General features: G+C 39.8%; 1 protein-coding gene and 1 long non-coding RNA gene across 2 annotated transcripts in view; one reads left to right on the top strand and one right to left on the bottom strand.

Annotated features, from left to right (window-relative positions):
* Positions 1–258: 258 nt before the first annotated feature.
* On the bottom strand, positions 259–6,674 carry LOC135097676 (uncharacterized). Its single transcript, XM_063999622.1, has 2 exons — positions 6,381–6,674; positions 259–5,605 (listed from the first exon to the last, which is right to left on the bottom strand). Exon 2 carries the CDS (start codon positions 5,045–5,047, stop codon positions 2,003–2,005), a length of 3,045 nt encoding a protein of 1,014 aa, XP_063855692.1. The 5' UTR covers positions 5,048–5,605; positions 6,381–6,674; the 3' UTR covers positions 259–2,002.
* A 5,545-nt stretch (positions 6,675–12,219) lies between these two features.
* Positions 12,220–22,410, top strand: part of LOC135097674 (uncharacterized) — a 24,538-nt gene continuing 14,347 nt past the window's right edge. The window contains exon 1 of the long non-coding RNA XR_010265958.1: positions 12,220–12,408. This is a non-coding gene — a long non-coding RNA (uncharacterized LOC135097674). The remainder of the gene's footprint in view (positions 12,409–22,410) is intronic.

Raw genomic sequence — 22,410 nt, forward strand, 5'->3', positions numbered from 1 at the left:
TTTTTTTAGTATTTTGATTTTTTTAATGTTTTCACTCCATTTTTCTTTTTTTTTTTTTTACTTTTTTTAGTGTTTCAATTTTTTGTTTGTTTACTCCTGCCTCTTTGTTTTGACTTTTATTTTTTTATTTATTTTTTATTTATTTATTTATTTATTTATTTATTTATTTATTTATTTATTTTTATTTTATTTTTTTATTTTATTTTTTTTTTTGTGTGTGTGTGTGTGTGTGTGTGTGTGTGTGTGTGTGTGTGTGTGTGTGTGTTTTCACTACTTTTACAGTGTTTTAAGTTTTTGTAGTTTATTTTTCCTTTTTTTTTCCTTTTAGTGCTTTGATGTTTTTGTAGTGTTTTTGACTCCATTTATTTATTTTTTTGTGTGTTTTGCCTTTTATCCTTTTTTAGTATCTTCATTATTTTCTTAATATTTTTAGTTATTGTTTTTTTTTATTGTTTTGACTTCTATTTCATTTTTTTTAATGTTTTGACTCATTTTCTTTTTTATTATTTTGCTTCAAATTATTTTTTTTTTTTTTATGTTTTGACTCCATGTTTTTTTTTTCTATTCTAGTTTAATTTTTAGTGTTGCGACTCCTTTATTAGTGTTTTGATTCTAATTTTAGACTTTTGATATTTTTTTTTATTGTTTTGGTTTCTTTATTGTTTTGGCTCCTACTTCAGTGTGTTGAGCTTTAGTAGTGTTTTAACTGTTTTTTTTTTCTTAGTTTTTAAACTTCTTTTTTCATTTTGTTTATTTTTTGTCTTTTTGTTTTATTATTTTAACACTTTTCTCTTAATATGCATTTTTTTTAATATGTTAATATTTTTTTCTTTTTTTGTATTTTCACTTCATTTTTTTTTCAATTTTGGCTCACTGTAATGTTTTGACTTGTTTGAGTTTTTAGTATTTTCATTCATTTTTTACTAATTTTTCTTTATTTTCTTTATTTTCTTTTTTAGTGTTTTACTCCATTTTTTTTTTTGTGTGTGTTTTGACAACATTTTCTCTTGCGACTCCTTTGTAGTGTTTTTAGTTTTTATTTTCTTTTTGTGTTTTTTTGTATTTTAACTACTTTTCTAGTGTTTAGATTTCTTGTTTTAGAGTTGATTTCTTTTTTTTTTTGTTGTTTTGACACTTTTTGTAGTATTTTTGTCTTCTTTTTAGTGTTTTGACATTTTTTTCAGTATTTTCACCACTTTTTAATGTTTTAATTGTTTTTTTTTCTAAGTTTTTACTCTTGTTTTTTTTTTTTGTCTTTATTGTTTTGCCTATTTTTTTTTTTTTTTGTTGTTGTTTTGACTGCATTTTTAGTGCTTGAAGGCTTCTATTAATGTTTTAAGTAACTTTTTAAGTAACTAATGCTTGACTTCTGTTTTCGTTGTAGTGTTTTGGCATAAGTTTTAGTGCTTTCAGTATTTTTGACTGTCGATCCTTTTTTTTTTAGTCTGTTTTCTTAAATCTTTTTAAAATTAGCCAAAACTATTTTTTCTTATTATTCTCGTGATTTTGGTCGTTATTTACAGGATGCCTTATTTTGTTGTTGCTGTTCTCATTAATTTTCTCCTTTTTTTGGGGCGATGAGGTAAGATCGGGAATCTCAAAATTCTAGCTTTGTGCAATCATTAATTTTCCACTAATGAAGTTCTTTTTCTTTTGTTCCTCCTTGTCCATCAAGTCGTTTTTTTTTTATTTTTTCTTGTAAAATTCTTAATTTCTTTCCAAGGCCTATTTTTTTCAAAATTTAATTTCTTTCCAATCAACAAAGCGTTAGTCTTATTGTTTTTTTTTCTAGTATCTCTATATTTTCCATCAAATCATATATTTTCTCTTGTTTATTGTCATTCTTTCTTCTCTTATCCTTATTTGTTTCTGTTATTTCTTAATAATTATTTTTAATAAATTTTTTTACTTTTATCTTTTTTTTTTACTTTTGTCTTTATAGTTTACACATGCTTATTCTCTTCAGCCTTCTACATCCTCACTGCTCTCAAAGTTTTTCATTTCAAAATTCGTGACTCTCTTCTCGCCAAACCCTCTTTTTCTTATTTTGAACTTCTTTGAGGTTGTCTTTTGGGTGTTCCATTACATCCCATTCTTCCTGAAATCGCCTTTTCACTGACTTTTTTTGTTCTTCGTCTTCTGCTGAGGTGCACTTCGTATTAATAGTTTTGTCATATCCGCCATTCTTGATTTTTTTATTAATTTGCGTAATTTGTTCATTCTCCTCGATTTTCCTTTTGATTTTTTTTCCAGTATCCATTTCCTTTGTTTCATGTTCATCGTGATCCAGTTTAATTTTCTTTGACTCTGCATTTAGAAATTGATGAGTAATGTCTTCATTTACCTGGAATTTCCTTTTCATCGAAATGATTTTCTCTTTTTCTTTCGTAGGTGTTGCTGGAGTCTCGCCTTCGCACTCCGAGGACACTTTGAATTCATGGTGCTTTAGGTGCTCGTGGTCTTCGTCAGCCTTCGTGACCGTCCATGCTCGTAACGTCTTCTTGTGCTCCTTGTTGTAAGTTTTGCTGAGGTTCTCGTAGCATCGAATGGTCTTGATGAAACCTTTAGGTTTGTAGTGCCAGAGTCGACGTATTTCTTTCCGAAAGTCGATCTTCAACGGCCTGCCATTCTGGGATTTGTTGTTGCTAAGATACGTTACGAATCTATCCAGGATCGCGTGGTGGACTGGAGTCTCCCAGGGTTTTTGTTCGAAGGGGAAGGAAGTTGGATAGGATTCCTGGACATCCTGCTGATTTTTAAGTATGTAATTTCCTGTAGGATAATACTGTACATGCAGCTCACGGAATATTTTCTGTATAGTCAGCGGTTCGTTTTCAGTATAGTCAGCCTTTCGTTCCATCTCCTCCTCCTTCCTCATCTCCCCTTCACCTTCCTCTGAGCCTTCATCCATCCAGTCCGAATCACTGTCCTGCTCATCGTCACTCCAGATGTCCCAGGTGAGGCCTGTGAGGGAGTCCTTGGTGGACTCCTTGTACTCCTGCGGCGACACCTCCAGGTAGCTTATTGCCTCATCTTCCAGCACCATGCTCCTCTGTGCCCAATCACTCTCCTGCGTCTGAATGTCATAAACTTTCAAAATTATGTCTTGAGCCGAACTCCGCGACAAGAACCTGTTCATTTTGGCCAGAACTGTCTTGGTGTGGCGTGCCTTTTCCTTGACCATGTTAATGTAATCACGCCGGAGCTTGAGTTGTTTGTTGTTATGTTGGGTGAGCAGTAGCATCCTCTGGTGTTTAGGGAGGTGCATCAGACCTATGTCATCTTTGGGGCACAAGGGGAACAGACTGTTAAGCTCGTGCTCCGATAAGCGTCTCTTAAGGTATTTATGCTTCTGCTGCAGAAACTTGCGCGTCAAGCTCTGATAAGTTTCTTTCGCGACAGACAAGTACTTTTCCAACTTGTTTCTGCTCATGTTATTCAATTTTACTTTGACCTCCTCACGGCGGGCCTGATTTCCCTTTTCCTTAGAAAAGAATTTATATTCGTCATCGATATCGTGAACGAGGCTCTCCACGTAGCCTTGAAGCTTCTCACAGACAGGGCCGTGGCAGGGAAAGGGCGACTCCTGTCCTTGCATTGTAGCCACAGTCTGTAAAAACAGCAACACGGAGGTCATGTCTGAGTGACTTTGCGGCTCCCCTCCATTTTCCCGCTGTGCCTTTGCGAGGACGTGCTCATTCAGGTACTGGAGGCGGCGGATGGGGAGCTGGTCCAGGAACTTGACAATCTTGACTGCGAGTCGCCATTTCTTACGGAGCATTTCTACCGTCGCCTGTGCTTGGTAGATTTCTTCACACGACACTTTGTGCTTCCGCGACAAACTGTAAAGAAGGGCCTCTTTCTCTGTCATGAGGAAATCGTTAAGGTAGGCCTTCTGCCGCTTGAAAGACTGCCACGCTGCAGTGCCCTGTGTGCCCAGGCGCAGGCCTGGGAACCGCTTGAGGCCCTTGGCACGCCGCCACACCTTTTTGAATATCACGAAATTCCTTCGGCAAACTGTTTTCATGACGTAGCGGCGAATGTTTCTGCTGACATTCTTTTCCATAAACTGTTCAAGAATTTTTTCCTTCTCTTGAATGGAATGTGTTGAAAGATTGACCTTGGGGAACAAAGGAGCTCGGCAGCAGTGGAATTCTTGACTGTAAGTCTTGTCTTTGAGTGGGCAGTCAGAGACCATTTCCTGCATCCACAGAGTGCGGCTCACATCCTGACTCCGCCTCCACGCCGCCTTCTCGTGCCCCTCCTCTTCGCTACCATCACTGAATTCGCCGGCAAGTCTGTTAAGCAGCTTGAAGTCCATATCCTTCTCTGGTGATGTCTGGCTTTTCTTTGTTATATTATCATCACTGGCACCAACGCACTCGCCGTCTTCAACCGAGCTGGATTCCTCGCCATCTGAGGGATACTCAGTGGGACTCAAGCGGGCCTCACTCTCAGCGTCACTGTCGTCCTCCTCATCCCAAGAAGCGTCATTCGTTTCACACTCATCATCCTCCACGTCTGAGAGGTGGCAGTGCATTCTCTCGTCGTCGGAGAACTCAAGGCTGGCGTGTGACTTGTCGTCAGAGATGTAATACTCGTCCTCGTCGTCTTCTTCGTTGCTTGAGTTACCGTCTTGGCCCTCCGTCCCAGGCACGCTCCCTTCCACGAGGTCATTCTGGTGGGTGAGAGTTTGGGGGTGTTTGAGCACGTGCTCCACCGTCAACTTTCCGTTGTAAATCGCTTCCATGGTGTTCAGCGGAGTCTCTGGAGCCTGTGCGTGAAGCGTGACAGCGCTACTCACAAACTTCTTCGCCATCTTTATCTCTTCAATTGCTGCCTTACATTTTTGGATTTCGTCTTCATTATTTGACCGGTTCTCTTCGTTTTCCTGAACTTCGTCACATTGTTCGTCTTTTGTTTCATTGACGCTTCCTTCTTCCATCTGGTCGTCATCGCCTCGACCTTCCTCGTCATCCTCATCATCACTCCAGTTTTCAAACTCGTCCTTCTCCGCTGCTTTGTGTAAATAGACTTTCTTATCCATGCCCCGCTTGAAGTAGCGATGCACGATGCCCTACATGGCGTAGTGCATCTTGCGCATGACGGCCTCCTGTTTCTTGTGGCTCTTGCCCTTCATTCTAAAGTACATGCGTCTCAGGAAGGCCTTGACGATGTATGTCACATGTTGCATCACCATTTTGTTGGGGAAGGTCAGCTGTGCCAGGATATCATCGTGTGACTTTTGCAAGTGATTAAGGCGCGTGAGGGCGGCGAGAAATTTCTTGGGGCAGGTGTTGTCTAGTGAAGTGTATTCGCTACTATCCAGTTTAAAGTTACCGACAGGAGGGTTGGGTTTGTCCTGGAGTTCGTTTTCCATCTCCTCTGGCGTGGCCTCAACACCGGCCATGACGGCGCCCCAGGCCTGCTCATCAAAGAAGCAATGTTTGTCCAGCCACTCCGTTACCCAGTCAATCTTAGAAATTTCAATGTGTTCTTCATCCTCGTTCTCAGAGTCACATGTCTGAGGTGCGCTGTATTTGAAGGACTGATTTTGTTCCGGCCCCTTCAAGGACTCAGTGTTCCGTCCCTCTGTCACTACTTTCTGTAGGGCAGCCAGACAACAGGAAATGTTAAGAAAGAGTGAGACATGTATTCATATAAACTTGCATGTGGTGATGAACCATCTATCTCAATATGTCCCTGAATTTGTCTGTTAGTCTATCAGTCAGTCAGCTGTCCAGTCAGTCACTCTGTTAATCTACTCCTTCATTAACTTATTCGTATATTCATTCATTAAGACAGCGAATCAATTACTTTATCTATTGGTTTTCTTTCTATCCGTTTGTGTATCTGTCTATCTATGTATCTGTTTTTCTTATCCATCTATCTATCTATCTCTATCTATTTACCTTTCTCTTAATCAATCAATATATCAATCTGTCTATCTCTCTACGTATTTGTCTGTGTATCTATCTGTCAGTATCTTCTTACATTCTTATTCTATCTTAATCTTATCTATCTATCTTTCTATCTGTCTATCTATCTATTTATATATCTCTCTATCTATCTATTTATCTATTAGTCAATCAACCAATTAATCTGTTTATCTACTTTTCTATCTAATCTCTCAGTCTATCAATCTACCTATCTATCTATCTATCTATCCATCTACCAATCATTTAACTCATCAATCTGGGTGTATCTTTCTATTTATCTATATGTTCATCTATCAATCAACCTATACATTTGTCAGTCTATCTATCAAGCAATCAAACAATCACGCAGTGTATCCATCTTAACAGACTCTCTCACTCAAGAAGAAACCTGCAAGACGGTCATCTGAGGCAACACAGTCTGTGGTGTATACTCGTACTTACTCGTGCCTGTGTTTTCTTGCCACTCAGGCGACGCAGTGCAGCCAGACGCCTCTCTTTGGCTCGCGCGGCTCTTACTTCCTTCACGGATTCTGCTCTCTTGTACTCCATGTCTGTGTATTCCTCAGGACAAATCTCGGTGCTGTTCTCACACATCAGTGGAGTGTTTCTCTTGAAATCCTTGTGCCCAATGGATCACTGGGGGTGGGTAAACCTGAAGGATGGATTTTTTGCCAGTAGGTATATCAACTTTGTATTTGGGATCGTCTGTCGCAGCCGAAAATCAGCTTGGAGTTAGGTGGCAAGCAGACTCAGGAAGACGGTTGCTGATTGGTGCTAGCGCCCGGGACCCCAGGAAAACGTCCGCTGATTGGTGAAGTGCTTGAACTGGACTGAGTTATTATGCTTTTGCTTCTTCTTCTTCTTCTTCCTCTTCTTCTTCTTATATATATATATATATATATATATATATATATATATATATATATATATATATATATATATATATATATATATATATATATATATATATATATATATATATATATATATATATATATATATATATTATGTATGTATGTATGTATACACACACACACACACACACACACACACACACACACACACACACACACACACACACACACACATACAACCTCCCTCTTGGAAAAGTTCGTTACAGGAAGCAGGCAGGGATAGCCAGACTTTACCATAGAAAGGGAAGAATGATTGAGAGTACTGGTTAACTCTGGCATTGCAAACGATAACAGAATAGAAATGAGAGCACGAAGAGAGTGTTATGCAGGAAGGTCGCGGGAGGATGGGAGGCAAGCATCTAGCAAGATCAGAAGACCAGTTAGTTTTAAAAGAGGGGTAAAACACAGCAAGAGATGCAACGCTGTAGTGATAAGAGAGGCTAAAGAGAGTCACTTAGAGGAGAAGAGTTCATTACACGAAATGATTTTCGTTCCACCCTGTCTAATTGTCTGTCTGTCTGTGTCTGTCTGTTGTTGCTCCTACTGCATTTGATGTGTTTTGTTTTTGTTAATATTGTTGTTGTTGTTGTTGTTGTTATTGTTGTTGCTGTTGTTGTTGCTGTAGCTTCAACTGCATTTGCTGTTTGTTTTGTTATTGTTTTTGTTGTTGTTGTTGTTGTTGTTGTTGTTGTTGTTGTTGTTGTTGTTGTTGTTGTTGTTCTTGTTGTTGTTATTGTTGTTATTGTAACATGGAATGAGGACATGATACTAAAGAAAACATGACGTAATAACTAGCTGAAGAAATGTGCTTAGCTGATTTAATTATACATGTATATTCGGTCAGTTATTCACCAACACACACACACACACACACACACACACACACACACACACACACACACACACACACACACACACACACACACACACACACACACACACACACACACACACACACACACAGGAAAAAAAAATCTGTTATAATGTCATTTAATTAGTCATTTTCCGTTATTGGTGTGTGACGCTTTGTTCTTGTTTGTATGCTTAGTGTTTCATGTCGATCATTTAACAGAAGGAAAACAATCACCAACATCTACGTATCTCTTGTTGATTTTTCTCCATGTTCGGCGATGAGGAGACTGGCCAGCGAATAATATAAAAATGATAACATTCTTCCCACTTAAGGATTAATATATATGTATATAATTATATTAGAAAAAATGAAAATATGTTGGAACGTAAATAAGTTTTTAAATAAGTGAATAAATGATATACAGGAGGTAAATATAAGTCAAAGATACTTTGACACTTGCAACGTGTGAGAAGAGAGACACATTAAGACATTACATTATAAATGACAATCATCATTATCCTTATATCTTAATGAACATTTCATTATGCACATTATACAACGTTTGCTCCTTTTTTGGCCATAATGTTTGATAATGTTTGTTTCATTACTTGAAACTCTCTCTCTCTCTCTCTCTCTCTCTCTCTCTCTCTCTCTCTCTCTCTCTCTCTCTCTCTCTCTCTCTCTCTCTCTCTCTCTCTCTCTCTCTCTCTCTCTCTCTCTCTCTCTCTCTTTTATTTATACTTGATACAGTTTAGTTTGACAGAGTCTGCTGTTATGCACATTTATATGCAATCCACAACACCTTTACAGGCTAAAGGCAACATATCTAGTGTTTCCTATCTAAAAGCCTAACTCTGTTGGCATTCTCCTTTTCTTATGTCGGCAGCCAGGCGTTGTTCACGAGCTCCTTGAACTGCTGGACAGTTATGCCGGCCAGACGTGGTTGCGAGGCAAGTAGCGCATTCCACCAGGTGACATAGGTTTGCACAAACTGCCTCTGGTGGTGCCACGTCCTGCAATGAGGCTGCAGGAGCTCTGTGGGGACTTGGAAGACGGCCCTGGTGGCCACCTGTGCCCGCCGGGAGGCCTGCCAGAGTACTTGTAGGTGAGGCACTCGTTGCTGATGCACCTTAAACATCACAGTGAGGCTTCTACGCCACGACGGTGCTGGAAGCTGCCGAGTCGTGGTTCCTGCTGGGCGCCGCTGTCCTTGATCAGCCTCACCGCACGGCTCTGCACCTTGTCGAAGAGGGCAAGGTGCTTATTCGCAGCGCCGCCCCAGGCAAGGCTGGAGTACTCAAGGGGCGAGCGGACCTCTCTCTCTCTCTCTCTCTCTCTCTCTCTCTCTCTCTCTCTCTCTCTCTCTCTCTCTCTCTCTCTCTCTCCTTTGTTTATAAGAAAGAAAAGACCTCCATACATTATGTTAACATTTAACTGTATAGTTTATCTTTATATATATATATATATATATATATATATATATATATATATATATATATATATATATATACATATATATATATATATATATATATATATATATATATATATGGTGCGTACAGTATTTTTTTCATTTTTATAGGGTCACAAAAAAGTCACAATTTTGTTGCAAATGCAGTTATTGCAAAAAATAAAACCGGCTCTGTATCAGCACACTTCTGGTGTCCCGTTCCTCGATGAATTCTCCCTTGGCATCAATGACGTCCTCAACACGCCTCTGGAAACCTGGCACAGGCCTTCTTCACGGCCTCCTTTCAGAGACTGGCGAAGACGACCTTAATTCGACTGATCAGATCATCCTTACTCTTGCATGGGGTGCGGTTAGTACCTCGTTCAACTGCGCTCCATACAAAATAGTCCATAGAGTTGAGATCAGGTGAGTTAGGGGGCCACACGTCAGGGGCAACGAAGTCAAAGAAATTGTCAGAGAGACATTTCTGAGATTTTCGAGAGGTGTGACATGGTGCCGAGCCCTGTTGCCACACGTAGGGTCTACCAGCAGCTACTTCCTCAATCCATGGCTTCACATGGGTCTGTAGGACTTCGATGTACACTTCGGTGCTCCTGAGCCCCTGGGGAAAGAAGAACGGGGGCATGACGTGGCCCTCGCGGCAGACTACCCCAAACACCATGACAGTTGCAGGAAACTTGCATGCCTTTCATGCCTCTTGGCACATCTTTGGGACAGACAGCCAACCACCTGTTGTTCTGAGAGTTGTGGGTCTGGTCCTGGCAGAAGTTCTTTTCGTCTGAAAAGAACCAGAGCATGTTGTTCTCCAGAGGGAACTTCAGTTTGTTGAGCATCTTGCTCTACTTGAAGCGGTCCTCCTGCATCTTCGCGGAGAGGAGTTGAGCCTTACGCATCTTGTATGACTTGTATCTGATATATTCATGCAAACACTTCCTTACGGTGCCCTCAGACACTTGCAACTCTCTGGCAATGGACCTCATGGACCGGCTGGGGTTTTCATCAACCATGGCTCGCAATTGTGTGACAATTTCGGCGTCCCTGGCGGTGTCCGATCGTCGAGAATGATGTTTCATCTCGGCAGCACCTTCACAATCGTAGTCAGAAGAAATCAACTTCCTCCTGACGGTTCTGACGAGCTGTTCAGTCACTTTTAGCAGTTCTGAAATCTTGCTTCTGCTGTGTCCGCGTTGGGGCCTGGGTGTAGGTGTGATGGGGGAGGGGTGGGGGTTAGTGTAGGTGTGTGTGTGTGTGTGTGTGTGTGTGTGTGTGTGTGTGTGTGTGTGTGTGTGTGTGTGTGTGTGCGTGCGTGCCGTGTAGTTTGTGTGCATAGGGAAAAAACAAAAACAAAAAAATTCCGCCGTATGATTGTATAAGAGAACGAGGAACATTATATGATTGTCGTGTTTTAATCTTTTCATTTCCAGTTATTCCTTCTCTTCTTTCTTTTCCTTCGTCATAAGTTTCATCATTATCATTCATCATAATTGTTCCTTCCATATATAATAAAGATTTATGTATATCGAATATTAAGGTAGTTAGACGTGTTGAGGTATATATGATTCTATACACATAATATATATATATATATATATATATATATATATATATATATATATATATATATATATATATATATATATATATATATATATATATATATTATTATTATTATTATTATTATTATTATTATTATTATTATTATTATTTTACCGTATCTGAATTTGAGTTGACTTTAACAATTTGAGTTAGTTTTAACATTTTAGTGAAGCACAGTTGTCATGCCTTTTCATCATTTTGTAGCGGCGCCTTGAAACAGAGGAAGAGAGAATAAGAGGCTAATTTTGTCCTCTTTAGGCTACATTATACAAGTGACTGCAGTACAAACGCATCAAAATAATATATAGACAAAACCATCCAGCACTCAGTGGCCCCATCGCGCTGGTCAGTAGAGGACCCGAGGCCACCAGACGCAGCGGAACCTTTCTGGGTCGTAACGTGATAACCCGGGGGACGTAAATAGGTGAGTATCCGCTGTGAGTGTCAGAATAATCCAATACTTGCTCAAAGGTCAGGGAAATTGAGCACACTAGACACGCTCCACAGGACACAAGCTCTCGTCCTTCACCTCCATTCATTTCAGCCAGACGACGTGAGGAGGAAAGTGTGGGAGACTGGAACGAAGCGACTGCAGTGTTATAAAGGATGAGTATGAAGATTCTTTGTCTTTTTATTTATTTATTTATTTATTTATTTATTTGTTCATTTATTTCATTTATTTATTTATTTATTTATTATTATTATTATTTTTTTTTTTTTGTGTGGTGTGGGTTTGTGCTTCTAAGGTGAAGGGTCTGCTTGTCTTCTTTCTGAGATTTACACTATAATCTTTGAAGCAATACTCACATAAATGGGCACTGAATATTTAGTAAAGCTTTCCAAAGATTTACACTATCATTGTTCAAGCAATGCTCACCAGAGTGGGGACAACGTTTAGTCAAGCTTCCCAAGTGTAGGTAGTTTGATGTTTACTTAGTAAAACCACCGCGGGTTACTGAAATAAAATGGTTCTCTCATAAGAGCGCAATGATGATTAATTTTGGCTCTTTCTCTATTTTCTTTTTTCTTTTTTCTTTTTTTTTTTTATGGTAATGCATGGCGTTAGCTACAGCATCATTATGGACACACTCTTCAAGACCCTCATTATTGTCGTAGGGAAAGTACTTATAGAACACCAAATCCGAACTGTGGCCTCGGTATTTCGTGTTACTGGCCAGTGTTCAGTTATATGATGCTGCAAAGGGTTTTCGGGTCCTCCAGGCTCAATACCCTAACCTTGTTCTGTACTCTCGCTCTTCCTCCTCACAAGCAGAAGGTGAGTCCATTGCAATATGAAAAGGATATAAAAAAGGTGCCAGATTATGAAAAAATGCAGTTGTAGTGTAGATTGCTACTAATATTGTACCGAAATTAATCGTTCATACATATTTTGAAACTTTTAAAGCATTCTGTACATTTTACCGTGTTCTTTTATATTTGACAGTGCCGCCGAAGTCCCGAGCGGCTTCGAGACAAGGAAGAGAAGCCACGCGACTCACTTCAGCCAGTCAGTCAGTGGTCAGTGGCGTCAGCTTCGTTGTCATGTACGAGCGATTCTTCTGTGTTTTCTTGGACTCTTATTTAGGCTCTAGGTGAACCAAAACTCTCCCATAGCTTGTCTTCAGTGGTCAGCAGGTATGTTAACTTGGTAATAAGTGTATTTGGACATATACTGCTAGTGAAACTGGTGTGTCGTTCCTCGCTAGGCTAGTAGGAAGCAAGCGGTTGAGGAATCACAGTTGCCAGACCATTAATAACTAACATTCTTAATTTTGCATAGTTATCAGTCTTTTTGTATTTCATATGACTATCTAGGACGTAAGTGTTTCCAGTGCCATGAATCTAAAGGAATGGTGCTTGAAATGGGAGGCTTGAAATGGCTGAGGCACACGAAAATAGGATTGAGTGTTGGCGAGAGTGGGCGGTGCGCCTACTGTCTAGGCGTCCCTGCTCCCTCACCACGCATCCCGCTGCTGTCACAACATTCCCCGGTATATTACACTTGTTTCTTGAATGTTTACCGTAAAGTCTGCAATCAGGAATCATCGCAAACATTAACCATGGTAGTCTTTCTGACCACCACCACATCCTCTGCCGTTCCACCTACCACTCCAATATTATCTTCCACTTCCTTGTCGCTGTTTGTTCCTCCATCACTTTCATAACCATCATCAACTGCCTTTCCCTCATCACCTCATCCTTCACCTCCACCACATCAACTCACTCCGCTTCATCATCAACTCATCCATACGAGGAATCATGTGGGGAGTCAAGAGTGAGAGAGCTGAGGTGAATAAACACTCGTTGCTAGAATCACTGTTCATCTCATTAAATTGAGAGTGACTTACCTTGTTGCCATGGGTTGATCTTTACCCCCACCAGCCCCACCCCAACCTAGCCTGCCCCCAGCCTTACCTCCCCTAGTCTCACCTCCCCAGCGCCATCTTTCCAGCTTCCTGTTCCTAGCTTCGCCTCCCCAGCCTCACCTTCCCAGCCTTCCCTTGCCTCACCTCCTCAGTCTAACCTCCACAACCCTTTCTTTCTAGCCTCGCCTCCTCTCTCCTGCTTGCCATGCCACCCACCCCTCAGCTTCTCTACTCCCCAAATTTAGCAGTAACGACCCACGCACAAGTCATTACCGTGTGCGTGTGTGTGTGTATGTGTGTGTGTGTGTGTCCACGAGGAGGCCAGGAAGCAGCATTAGTATTGGCCTTTAGGTATTTACATTGACTTATTTTAAAGTGAATATCAGGGATCTCAGTTATACTTGGGGTGGGATGTTAGCTGGTTTTTTGTCTGTCTGTTTGTCTATCTGTTGATTTGTCTTTGTGCCGATTCATCAATGTCATTTTTTTTCTATTTATCTCAGTTTTGTTCTGTCTGTCTATCTATCTATGTGTCTTTGGGTTTAGGAAGGGGGATACAAACCCAGGGAGGAGTTAGGATTCTTTTAATCTCTAACGTTTCGGCTGAATAGCCATCCTCAGAGAGACTGATTTACATGAGTGAAAACACACTATTTATAACAATCATACAAAATTTTTTCATTTGACATTTGATTGGCCCTTAGGTCAGGTACAAGGAAAATCCCCAGTAAAGGCTCGTCACGTAGGCGGGTAATGCCACCTGACTAGGAAAACAAAATTAGGTGAGGTACACGCCAGGGTGGCAATACTCTGTACGAATGTCAAATGAGAAAATTTTGTATGATTGTTATAAATAGTGTGTTTTCACTCGTGTAAATCACATGCTACCTGACTAGGAAAATAAAATTAGGTGAGGTACACGCCAGGATGGCAATACTCTGTACGAATGTCAAATGAGAAAATTTTGTATGATTGTTATAAATAGTGTGTTTTCACTCATGTAAATCAGTCTCTTTGAGGATGGCTATTCAGCCGAAACGTTAGAGATTAAAAGAATCCTAACTCCTCCCTGAGTTTGTATCCCCCTTCCTATACCCAACTACTTGTCAACATGAACAATTCACTATATGTCTTTCTTTCTCTGCATCATTCTATCTATCTATCTATCTATCTATCTATCTATCTATCTATCTATATATCATTCTATCTATCTATCTATCTGCATCTGTTTATCTAATTTTATCCATCTATTTATATATCTGTCTTATCTACCTATGTAACTTCTCATTCTCTCTCTCTCTCTCTCTCTCTCTCTCTCTCTCTCTCTCTCTCTCTCTCTCTCTCTCTCTCTGGTAGGCTCTGTGGTATGTGGTTTGTGTGACAGTCTGAAGGTTCACGTTCGATCGTGGAAACCTCCTTTTTTCGTCACCTTCACCTGGATGTTGCGGCGTCATGACTCAGTTAGAATCATTGATGCAGTGAGGCGCTGGTCACTGCACCGCGGGGGCGCTTCGATCATGAATACTATCGTGCGGGAAAATTATTAACTTCCAATAAAGTGTCCACCTAGTGTTAAGAAAGTGAGAGGAAGAAATGTTTGCCAACGCCCTTCATGAGGAGACGAAACGAACTGGAATAGACCAGAGAACCTCATGAAAATAAAACTTTTTGCTTCACATTTGGTTTAAATTGTTGGACTTGCCTATGGACTCCCACACTCTGGCGTCTTGAGTGAGTTTTTTTTTTTTTATTGCATGAATACAAAAATAAAGTGAACCTCTTTCCTCTCACTCACAGTCTTCAAGGAACATTGTAGTTTTTGTTGTCCTTGGCACGAGCTCTTAAATGATAATACTAATAAAAAAAGAACAATAAAAAAATATATAATCCAGTAAAGATTTCCCTCCCACTTACAGTCGTCGTTTTCTAAGCTCTCCACGGCAGGACTCCACGCAGGTCGCAGGAAACTGAGGGCAGAGTCTTCTTTTTGTATAGCCTTTGTTCTACTGTTGATATTCATTCTGCTTCGTGGGTTGGGAAGTGTTAAGTTGATATTTTCTCGTGTCTTAATTCTACACAATTATAAAACATTTCTTTCTGGAAAGTGAGGAAATACGAGTCAATTCTTTACCTTCAGTTTTTGTTCCATTAATACGAATCCCTGTGCTATGTAAATATAGTAATGTTTAATAGATATTTATTTTCACTATTTATATTGTTCAGCACATAATCTTAGCCACGTTCCTTAACAGTGAGGAGGGATGCATAGTGTGTATCCCTAACCTTTGTTGTACTGATACCATTTCTTCTGCCGTAACTTTAGTGCTTTCCGCGAAATATTTTTCTCACTTTGAAAGTTCTTTACGACATAAATCTCAAACATGTTCTTGGAAAGTGAGAAAACAAGATTATTTATCTCTGTCCTTTGTTCTACTCCTACGATTCTTCCTGTTTCCTAGGTTCGATAATCTCAAACTGACATTTTCTCGTTTTCGTAATTCCGCAGGGGAGAAATTTCAAACACGTTCTTCAGAGTGGGGGGGCCTGTGTCTTCCTTACCTTTAAACTTTGTTCTGGTGATATGATTTGTTCTGTGATGTAACGTTAATAGTCTTCAGTACATATTTTCTACCTTGGTTAAGTAATACGATTCCATCTGGTATGTGTGTACTAAGCTGATATTTTCTTGTGTTCTGAGTTTTTAGGAGAGCTTTTAATTACGTTCACAAAAGTGAGGAAAGGAGCCTTCATAATCTTTAGTCTTTTTCTACTAATGTGATTCCTTCTCTTACGTCCGCTAGTAAGTCTTAAGTTCAATTTTCTCGTTTATATATATATATATATATATATATATATATATATATATATATATATATATATATATATATATATATATATATATATATATATATTTTATTTTATTTTATTTTATTTTATTTTATTTTATTTTATTTTATTTTATTTATTTATTTTTTTTTTTTTGCGATGACATTTGAAGCATTATCCATAAAAGTGAGGAGAGGAGTACTCTTTACCTGAAGCTTTTGTTTTGGTAATACAATTCCTTGTGGTGTGTGACTTAAGTATTGTTTTTGTAAGGTCTTTAAGAAAGAATTTCACCACGTGCCTGGAGTGTGAGGCGGGAAGAGTCAGTTCTTTATCGTTGGCCTTTTGGTCTTTTTATTTCATCACGACAGAATCTCAACCACTTCCCTGAAAAATGAGGACCAACGAGTACATGACTTATTTGTGGGTTTTGTTATATTAATGTGATTCCTTTTGTTACGTAAGTTAGTGAGTTTAAGTGATGTATTCTCGTTTTCTTAATTCTTCTTGACTATTTCAAACCACGTTCCAGAAAACTACGGAAGGATTAGAATTCTTTATCTGTGCCTTGTAATGTGGCAGTGCAAATCCTTCTCTGATGTAGATTTTATTTATTTTTTATTTGTTTTATTTGGTTTTCAAAATTGTTCTGCGCAGATTTTAAACCATGTTCATTATGAAAAGTTTTATCAGTCTTTAAGGAAATATTTCATTTTTCTCTCGCCAAACTTCTGAGGACAATAATCTGAGCCACGTTCAAGGTGAAGGCTTCGTTTCATGGAATAGAAAGGGATGTGTTTTGTTAATGTGTAGCGGCAGATTCATTCCAGAGCGTGTCTTTATAAGCTAGGGAGTCTTAGGCAAACATTTTCTTTTCTACTTCAGTTCCTCTGGATAGAAATCTGAGCCACATTCCTGGCAAAGTGAGAAGAAATTTGTGTTTTCTTTATTTATAGCGTTAGTTTGATTTCCAAGGCTCATTTTTAGCACGTAAGTATATGTTTTATTTTTATTTATTACTTTTTTGATGAGGGAGGTGGACGTGACCAGAGTTTGAACTGAGCAGATTGAAAAGACTAGGAGGATGGGAAGGGGGAGAGGGGAGAGAGAGGGAGGGAAGGGAGGATGGAAAGGGTTGAAGAAAAGAAAGTTTAAGGAAGAGATGAGTGTTGTGTCTTCATGTTGTTTGTTTATTTATTTATTTATTGTTATAGGTGAGAGTTGGGATTGTGGAGGAAAATTTTTTGTTTGTTTGTTTGTTTGTTTGTTCCTTCTTGTTTGACCTGCCTTTCGTTCCTCGTTTCTTTGTTTTATATTGTTTGTATTTACTGGTGTTGTTCTTGTCTTCCTGTTACTCCTTTTTTTGTGTTCTTTTCTCCTTCACCTCCTCTCCCCGCCCTTTTCCATTTCTTTTTTCTTCTCTTTCTTTTGATTTTCTTCTTCCTCCTCCACCACCACCACCACAACTACTTTTTTTTTCTTCTTTTTCTTCTTCTCCACCACCACCACCACCACCACAAGTTCCCTCCACATTTATCACATTGTCAATCTTTCCTCACTCGATCCCTAGTATACAGCGGCACTCATTCCTCACCTAGTGGCGGCAGTTAGGGTGCACGTCACTCCAGGGTGTTACAGGAGACTCATTAGAGGACAATGAACACGTTGCAGAGGCTCAGGTGTTGTCACTATTTACCTGGATATAAACACCTTCATTATTCTCCACTCGGGTCCTCTGTGTTTTTTTTTTCCTGACAGGTTCAAGATTGACTTAAAGAGACGAGAAGAGACTGGTTCATAAATAGATAGGTAGATGAATGGAAGAGAGTAAGGAATCAGGTCATTAGTGCAGAGTTATTTGGGAGTTTTAAAAGATTGGACAAATTTATGAATGATTAGTGGAAATTGATGTGTTTTGTAAAGATTGCCACGTGTAGGCCTGATGGCTTCTTGCAGCTTCCCTTGTTTCCTTTGTAATGTTCTTATAGCCTCGTGTTCTTAAGCTTTTTCTGTCTCACCAGGGCTATTTTCAGAGGCTACAGAGATGCTTACTGAAGTTGTCATGCGTGTTTCTCCCACTGGTTAGATTGAATCCTTGATCACAGGCTGCTACAATAATGATCATTGTGTAGGGAGGGGCTAGCTGGTTTACTGAGGGTGGGGGGCGCCTCTCCCCTCGACCTTCCTCTCTCACGCTTCGCTGCCTTACGTGGGGTGAACACGACCTGGGAAGACATAAACTGATAAAGGAGGAGGAGGAGGAGGAGGAGGAGGAGGAGGAATACAAAGGAATACAAAGGAATACAAAGGAAAGCCAAACAGCAACAGACCTTTTGGTCCTTGCAAGGCTGTTTGGTAACTACTTCTAACTAGCTACAGTGAAGAGAGACAGGACAGCATAGCAGAAGGCTCCTCCCCACCCACCACTCCCTCCAGCTTGCGCTGGCATGGAAATAGTTGGGAAAAGTACCATGCAGTATGGAAAAACTGACATGGAAATTTTCATAGGAAAGGATGAAAGGAAGTTCTACTATTCACCCTACGGTGAACTCTATACGCCTATGTGAAAGTTAATACAAGTTATATTAAAATTGGTGTCTGTTGAATAAGAGTTTAATAGTGAATTTAGTAATTATTCGGACAAGAAGAGAGCTTGTTGGGGATTTGCTTTTAAATATTTGTCTATTTTATTTTTGAATGATTCAATAGTATTGCTGTTCACAATTTCGGCAGGAAGTTTATTCCATATATTTACTATACGATTAAAGAAGAAATGTTTGGCCTCGTGGGATTTAAAACGTTTGGGTATAATCTTGAATCCATTATTTCTTGTTAGGTTAGAATGATCAATGGTAAAATATTTATATGCATCAATGTTACTATATCCTTTGAAAATTTTGAACATTTCAATTAGGTCTCCTCTTATCCTGCGCTTTGTTAAACTAAATAGGTTTATTTCTTCCAGTCGTTCCTCATACGGCTTATTGCGCAATCTTGGAATCATCTTTGTGACTCTGTGCTGTATCTTTTCTAGTTTTTCAATGTCTTTTTTGTAGTATGGTGACCAGAACTGTACACAGTATTCTAGATGAGGGCGCACCAGTGAGTTATATAAGGCAAGTATAACCTTTTCTGATTTAAATTCAAAGGTTCTTCCAATGAACCCTACTAATTTATTTGCCGTCTTTACTGTTTCTGTGCAGTGTTGACTCGGCTTTAGGTCGTTTGACACAACGACACCAAGATCTTTTTCTTTATCAGCACTTGACAGTGGCATGTTATTCATTACATATCTCGCCTGAACATTGTTGCTTCCGATATGTAGAATTTTGCACTTTTCTATATTGAATTTCATCTGCCATTTTTCTGCCCAGCTTGTTAGTTTATTGAGGTCACACTGCAGTTCCTGCCATTGTGACACAGACGTAACTCTACTTGTTATTTTGGTGTCGTCTGCAAATTTACTTATTTTGCAGTTTATCCCTTCATCAATATCATTTATGTACATTATGAAGAGTACTGGTCCTAATACAGAGCCTTGAGGAGGAGGAGGAGGAGGAGGAGGAGTACTTAGCGGAATAAAAGAAATATAAGTACAGCGGAGACAAGTGGGAGTGAAAATCTGAAGAGGAAAATAGGGAAATGAAGAGAAAGTTTAGTGATAAGTATGAAGGTTACGAGACTGGAAAAAAGAAAGAAAATGAAGAAGTGAACCAGAGGGATGAATAAGAGAACATGAAAATGAAGAGAAAGGATCAGATGAAGAGGAGAAGGAAAAGGAGAAACAGGAGGAGAAGAATTAAAAATAGAAGGTCGAAGAGAAGGAAGAAGAAGAGGAAGGGGAAATTGACAATGAAGGAAGAGGAGGAGGGGGACGAGGAGGACAAGAAACAGAAAGAGAAGAAAAGAGAGAGAAAAAATAAGTAAGACGGAGTAAGGGAACATGAAAAACAGAGGAACACGAGAATAGAGAAAAGAAGAAAAAAGAAAAAAAGAAAAAAGAAAAAAAAAGGATAACACCAACAGTATCACAAGGTCATTACCTTCACACGGTGTTCACCTGACTGACTCCATGAAATTCGTGCACAACTTTGCTTTTCGCTGACCAGTGCTCACCTCAGCCTCTGCTTGCCTGATTGCCTGCTTGAGGGAACGTGAATGCCCTGAAATTAGTGATTAGCGGACGGCGAGGGACGGAGAGGGAGGGTGGCTGGTGGTGGGAAGGAGGGAGTGGATAGGTGGAATGATGGATGGACTAGAATGGTGGATGGGATGGTTGATAGTGGATGGCTTGGATGGTTGGTGGAAGGATGGAAAAATAGAAAACTGGGATGGACCAGGATGACTGATGGAAGGATGGAAGGACTTGGATGGTTCACAGTGGATGGTCAGGATGGAAAGTGTTGATTATATCAGTTTTTCTTCGTACTGTGAACTTCAGAGGAAAAAATGTTGAAAAAAATGCCTTGAGTGGAATGTGTCCAGAGGGGAGAATGTTTAAAGGGGAAAATTATTAGAGGGAAAAATGAATAGAGGGGAAAATGTGTACAAAAGGAAAATATCAAGAGGGAAACACCACTACATAGGAAAATTACTTGAGGGAATCATGTCTACAAAGGAAAATATCTAAAGAAGAAAATGACTAGAGAGGAAAATAATTACTAAAAGGAAAATGACAACCAAGAAAATTACCAGAAAGAAAAAAATAAAAGGAAAACTGTTCAGTGGGGGAAATATGTACTCGAGAAAATAACGAGAGAAAAATTACGATAAAAAAAATGGCGAGGGGAAATTTAAATAGAAAAATTACTCCTTTTTTTTCGATATGGTTCCTGTGACCTCGTTGTAGTGTGAAAATACTCATACATACAAGGCAGGGAGCGTTGTAATTCTATCTAGACTCTTGACCTCAGCTGACAGTCTTAACAAGGTCCTCACACCCTCTTCTCTCTCCTTCCTTCCCTCCCTTCCTCCTCTTTACCTTCTTTCTTCCTCCTGCTCTTTCTTCCTGTTCTTCCATATTTTCTTGTCTAACACTTCCTGGTTTCCTCATTTTCTTATCCTCTCCTCATTCTTCTCCTCCTCATCTTTCTCTTCCTCTTTCTTCCTCTTACTGGTTGCTTTTCTTTCACGCGTTCTGCTTTCCTAACTTCTTCCTGCTGTCTCTTTACTCCTTTCCTACTCATTCCTCCTACTCTTCTTATTCCCATCTATTCTTTCTTCTCTTTCTTCCTTTTTCAGTCTTTCTTCTCTTCCTCCCCTATCCTATCTACTGCCTTTCCTCCTCTTCCTTCGCACATCTTTTACTCTATTTTTTTTTCCTTCTACTCTTCAAATGTTCCTTTCCTCGTGTTTCCTTACGTCTCTACTAGTCATAATCTTCATCAGTAATCTTCCTACACCTTCCCTTTTCTCCACTGCCTTTGTATCACTCAGTCCCACAATGAGATGGATGAAAATGATGAAAGGTGATGGAAATTTTGATCCTACGCTGTTCATGGGGCTACAGAGGGAGGCGCAGAAAATGAAAGTGAAAGAGAGCTCGCCAATACTGTAGATTTTCACGCTTGTTAGCTGACAGGGGAGAGAGGTCGTGAAGCAGCGCTCATGGCCTTGTTAGAGCCAACGAGTGAGTGAGTCAGCGAGTGAGCGAGTCAGCGAGTGAACTTGAAGAACGATATGGAGAGAGAGAGAGAGAGAGAGAGAGAGAGAGAGAGAGAGAGAGAGAGAGAGAGAGAGAGAGAGAGAGAGATTATGTAACAGTAAGAATCATGAGAAATATGCGTGAAATATTTGCAAAGTATGTAAGGTTGCAGAGATCACACACACACATACACACACACACACACACACACACACACACACACACACACACACACACACACACACACACACACACACAAAGTTTCTATGATAGTCATAACGAAATTTCTTCTTACCTCCTCCACCACCACCACCACCATCACCTAGTCCTCCTCCCTCATTATCTTATCATCTCATCTACTGATCCACTTCACTCTCCTCTCCTCACTCTTGGTCTTCCCTGCAGGACTTGCTCTCATTAGAGGCAGGAAGGAGGAGAGTAACGGTTTGTTACAGGTGTCTTCCCTCCCCTCCCCCAGTGATGATACAGGTTGTCACGAAGCTGATTAACCTGGTGCAAGTTGTCAAGCAATCTTCTTATCTGTGTGTGTGTGTGTGTTCACTATACGTATTACAAATGAATGCATCTTTTAACTCATTCGCGAGGTGGCTTTATCTGTACATGAATACGAAGCATCTACATACTTCAGGTCAGAAAAACACACACATCTCCTCCCGATTCCTTTGCCTCGCTGTGTGTGTGTGTGTGTGTGTGTGTGTGTGTGTGTGTGTGTGTGTGTGTGTGTGTGTGTGTGTGTGTGCGCGCGCGCGCGTGTGTGTGTGCGTGCGTGCGTGCTCCAGC

This window comes from Scylla paramamosain, unplaced genomic scaffold (assembly GCF_035594125.1).
Source record: "Scylla paramamosain isolate STU-SP2022 unplaced genomic scaffold, ASM3559412v1 Contig28, whole genome shotgun sequence".
NCBI classification, from domain to species: domain Eukaryota; kingdom Metazoa; phylum Arthropoda; class Malacostraca; order Decapoda; family Portunidae; genus Scylla; species Scylla paramamosain.